We start from the raw sequence: 4,933 nt of genomic DNA, 5'->3' as shown, positions 1-4,933 counted from the left end.
CAGACACACCTGGATAAAAAGGCGGCTGTAGGAGCCAGTGGGGAGGAATTGGACGGACGAGCAGGCAGCAGGGAGCCACTGTGGAGAAGCAGCAGCTGACTGAGAGCCTGGGCGGCGGGACACGGATGGGAGGAACTGACCAGAGAACCTCACCTACTGTACAACGTTCTCTAATGTCTGTTTAAAGGAAAGTCGGACACCTGTCGCCGTGACCGGCATGAGTGAGTTTTGCTCCTGTTGTAATGACAAGCCACTGATTCGTCGCACTGTTTGTGTTTGCCAGCTGGACGCCGTACCATACGGAACCCGGACGCCTCACGGAAGAGCTTGACCCGGACCTGAGACCAGATGGAGCCATAAAGACTTTATATACAACGCTCGCTAAATCCTACATAAAGGAAAGTCAAATGGCCATCTGCCGGTATGAATGTGTATCTCCTGTAAAGAAGCGCTGTTACTGATTCCCATTTTTGCTGTGTTCCGCCAGCTGCCGGACCCGGACGCCTCCTCCTCCACTCCTGCTGGACCCGGACGCCTCCTCCCCTATCCATTCGGGACCCGCGGACTCCCTGGTTCCTCTGCGAAAGCGTACGCGCGCCCGCATGCACGCGCGGCCGCCGTCAATGGGACACTGTGGGTTATAGCAACCCGCTCCTGAGCATCAACAGCCCGGGGCTGGTAAGAAGTGCGGGACTTCCGTCTGCCTAAACTCACTCCCCCTATCAGGCCCTATGATCAGGCCCCAAGAAGAGACCTTATAGGCTATAAGAGACTCTTAGGGTTTATTCCAATTTGGCCCAGTATAGCGCCGGCCAAATTGGAATGTTTTATTTTTCATTCAATTCATGTTTGTCCTGTCTTAGTCCTGTCTCGTTTTCTGGCCATTGGAAGTTTGGTAACCCAGATGCCCGTGGGTTCCCCAATTCCAACTTGCCCGATGAGCTATCTCTGGCCAATTAAGTGTGTGCTGCGTTTTGCCCTTGAACCAATGGTGTGAAATTGTTTAGCTGGCTTTAACTGTGTGCTGTACTCTAAACCTTTAATGGTCTTAAACTCGGGTGCTGTGATTTGAACCTTTTGTATTGTGTTACATTCGTGTGCTGTGCTTTAAACCTTTATATGGTCTTATTGGATTTTATTTGATTGCTGAACTTGTTCTTGCATGTGGTGTGCCCTAACAGTGGCTGTTTTGCAGTGTCCTTTTGGGAAAAGAGCGTGGTGCGAACTGGCTGAATAAGGAGCCTGGGTTCACTGTGGCCGAGTTGGAGGGACACGCCACTGGGGGGGAAGGGGAACTAAACGCTAGTCCAGAAAACCATATTGTGTGTCTTGATTTTGCCTCTGAATTAGTGTTAAATAAAAGGAATTATTGTATAAATCTTACTCGTCTCTGTGTATGTGTGTCTTGGGGATTGTGAGAACCGGTGTCAATTGAAGTGGGCCAAATTGCCCTAGAGATTGTTTCAAGTGTGACAAGAACACAAACACATGGGCTACCAAAATATATTCCCCTGCTGCATGTCTTGATGAGATCGGCAAAAGTTTGGATAGACTGGATTGCTTCCCGCAGCAGCAATGCCTTTTTCCCCCACACTGCTCGATAGACAGGTAGGAGATTAACAGCCTCTGACTGGCAGGGGCTCAAAACTACGATATAACAACTTTTTATTCATTGGTCATTCATTGTGATATAAATTAGTGACATTTTCCCCCAAATACTCGTGGTTCCGTGCTGTTGGTATTTGGTAGCCTCTGATGCCTGCAGCGCATCAAATGAGCCGCGTCAATTAACACGTCAATCTCTCTCTCTGGAGTCCCACGCAACTGTCTAATTTACTGCGGTTGGATTTTTGGGAGGTCGGATTTATGAGATTAAAATAATAGGGCGGATCTTTGGGTAGTCTAACTCATGAGTGGTCGAACTATTGAGAGGTCGGACATGACCCTTTCAAAGCTCTTAGCGCAAAGTAATTGCGCGCTGCTGACGATAGGATAATGCCATCTATCCCCACCTTTTAGCGCTAAAACGCCTGCTTTGGCATGTGGCACGCCTATGCCCAGTACAGTTATAACAGGCATGCGCTTGTGCCCGCCCCCAATTTGCATTGCGCACGGCGTTAAACGAGCGCAAACGCTCAAGAGCACCTTTCAGATGGAGTTGGTTGATCATGTGCAATCCTCATTTGTTTTAAAACAGCACTTGCAGTCTGAGGGTGCAGTGGAGTTTTAGTCTAAACATGTTGCCAAATATCAGTACACCACAATAAGGAAAGTGGCCTTGCTAATACTGACAATGTTTGGGTCTACCTATACATGTGAGCCTAGCTTTTCTCATATGAATGCAATCAAAACAAAGGAACATTCTTCCATGACGAATGAGAAGTTGCATGACTGTCTGAGGATTGCCCTCACCACTTACGAGCCAAACTATGTTGACATAGTGAAATCAAGGCCGTGTCATTTCTCTCACTCAGACTCAAAATGACAGAAGTCTGATATGTATGGTGGTGCTTTAAAAGTAAATGATTGAGGCATGTGTAATGCTAGCTAAATGCAGTGTATTTCTCTCACTGACTAAACAGGCTCAAAATGACAAGTCTGAAATGTATCTTGTTTTTGATATGAGCAGGCCATTTATTTGTTGCTGAATATGGATATGGACCAGCTATAAGCACTTTTACCACCTTCGACCCTTCCTAGAGGGCTGACCGTGGGTAGCTACTACCCACAGAGCCCGGTCCCTCTACATGCCAGAGCCCCCCCCTCCCGGTCCCGGCAGAGTAGTTCCGGAGCAGCGGATTGAGTGGCCCTGACCACGTGACCAACTTCGACCCTTCCTAGAGGGCTGACCGTGGGTAGCTACTGGGACGTAAGTTGGGGCTTGGCCAGCCCCGGCTGGGTCACCTGGCCGAGGGTGTATGATGTCGCGAGACCCGAAACATCCTATGACCCCAGGGTACATCACTGAGGATACATCCCAGTTGCATCCATGCGATGTTTTCTCTTTATAAGTTAGCCTGGCTTAGCCTAGCCAGTGACTCATAGGAATAGACTATGTGAGACTGGACTACTGGAGAGACAGTTGACAGCCGGAACAGGGACGGCACCCGGGAGCAGTATGGGTTAGCGCCCCAGCCTGCGTCTTCCGTGAGGAAGAAGCCTAACAATCCACGAGAGGCCTTTTAGGAGGGCCATTCAAGCCGCAAGTGGAGTCTGCAGTGCCACCAATTACTGGTACTGCATGGTATCCACCAAGATACCATCATGTCGGAATGAGATGTTTGGAGCGGGGGAGTCTGGTGCAGCGCACAGGTCCTAGACCTGGTGAGACGAGGGAGGAGCCCGGCCGGGTGGCAACCAACAGAGCCCGGTCCCTCTACATACCAGACCCCCCGCCCCCCCCCCCCCCCCTTCCCGGTCCCAGCAGAGTAGTTCCGGAGCAGCGGATTGGGTGGCCCTGACCACGTGACCACCTTCGACCCTTCCTTGAGGGCTGACCGTGGGTAGCTACTGGGACGTAAGTTGGGGCTTGGCCAGCCCCGGCTGGGTCACCTGGGTGAGGGTGTATGATGTTGCGAGACCCGAAACATCCTATGACCCCAGGGTACATCACTGAGGATACGTCCCAGTTGCATCCATGCGATGTTTTCTCTTTACGTTTGTTTAGAATTGTTTTTGATATGAGCAGGCCATAAATTATGGTTAGTCTGAATATGGATATGGAGCTGCTGTAAGCACTTTCTTTGTTTAGTCTGATGGCTACTGTTACTTTTCTATGCATCTTGCATTTAGCATTCATGGATGTGGACCTGTTTGACATGATTTTGGAGTGTTGCTGAGGATATTATAAACAGGCCTATTTACTGGAAGTCTGATGGATACTGTTTCACTATTAATCTTGTTGTTCTACAATTGTGGATATTGACCTCTCAGAGTTCTACCTCATTTCTCCTTGTTACTTAAACAGTTCCTTTGTGTAACATTTTGCACTTCTTGTATCAAGCCCAACATGCATGCTGGTCTTACCACCAGAGTCAATTACAAGGATCATCATACCATTTTATTTTTTATTTTTTTTACTTTACCGTTTAATGAGTCCAACAGACCAAAATAAAAAATACATTAACATTTTTGGACACCAAGCTTGGCTGAATCAGACATGTTATTAAACAGAGTCCATAATGATTCAATGACTTAAAGGTGTTCAAACTGTACACCAAACAACAAACTGTCATATCAGTCCATTTAAACAAATATAATAATAGCTTTGCCAAACAACGGTATTTTCATTTACCTTTATTTATTCAGGAAAGGTCAGTTGAGAGCGTAAGCCCTCTTTTACAATGACGCCCTGACATAATACAAATACAACAAAAACATTACAATCAACACCAAGTATCAAAAGACACAAAGCCAATACAGTACGAATAATACAGAATAAATAATACAGAACAGCATTTCAGATACTAAAACAGGAACACTCAACTGATACTGTATCCTCCAATAAAAGTTTAAACTGATTAAGTGAAACTAGTTGATTTAGTTTCAGTGATTTCTGCAACCTGTTCCACTTGCCTGGCGCATAAAAACTAAAAGCTAATTTCCCAAGTTCAGTATTAATGCGGGGGGTTTCAAGGGTTAGGTATTCTATGTGTCCTATGTGAGAGTGATTTGAGCTTTAAAAGAGATGTGAGATATGAGGGTAACTTATTGAGTAATGCCTTATAAACAAAGAGGAGGCAGTGGTGTTCCCTTCTAACACTAAGCGAGGGCCATCCTAATTTCTGATACAGTAAACAATGATGTGTTCTGAATTTATCCCCAGTTATGAACCTTAAGGCACTGTGATAGCAGGCATCAAGTGATTTTAATGCGGAAGGGGCTGCATGCATATATAGTATTTCGCCATAATCCAGAACTGAAATGAGGGTAG

General features: G+C 46.7%; 1 protein-coding gene across 1 annotated transcript in view; it reads right to left on the bottom strand.

Moving 5' to 3' along the window:
• The window catches only part of LOC310798110 (ribonuclease inhibitor-like), a gene marked incomplete at both ends in the record, with an annotated part of 39,153 nt that extends 38,549 nt beyond the window's left edge, over positions 1-604 (bottom strand). Inside the window, 2 exons of the mRNA XM_083660603.1 lie at positions 10-107; positions 459-604. Of these exons, the coding sequence (XP_083516729.1) occupies positions 10-107; positions 459-604 (244 nt within the window). The remainder of the gene's footprint in view (positions 1-9; positions 108-458) is intronic.
• Between the last annotated feature and the right edge of the window lie 4,329 nt (positions 605-4,933).

Source organism: Poromitra crassiceps (genome assembly GCF_964638095.1).
Source record: "Poromitra crassiceps genome assembly, chromosome: 2".
Lineage (NCBI taxonomy): Eukaryota > Metazoa > Chordata > Actinopteri > Beryciformes > Melamphaidae > Poromitra > Poromitra crassiceps.
The sequence above is the reverse complement of the archived record's forward strand: the minus strand, read 5'-3'. Positions and strand labels throughout refer to the sequence as shown.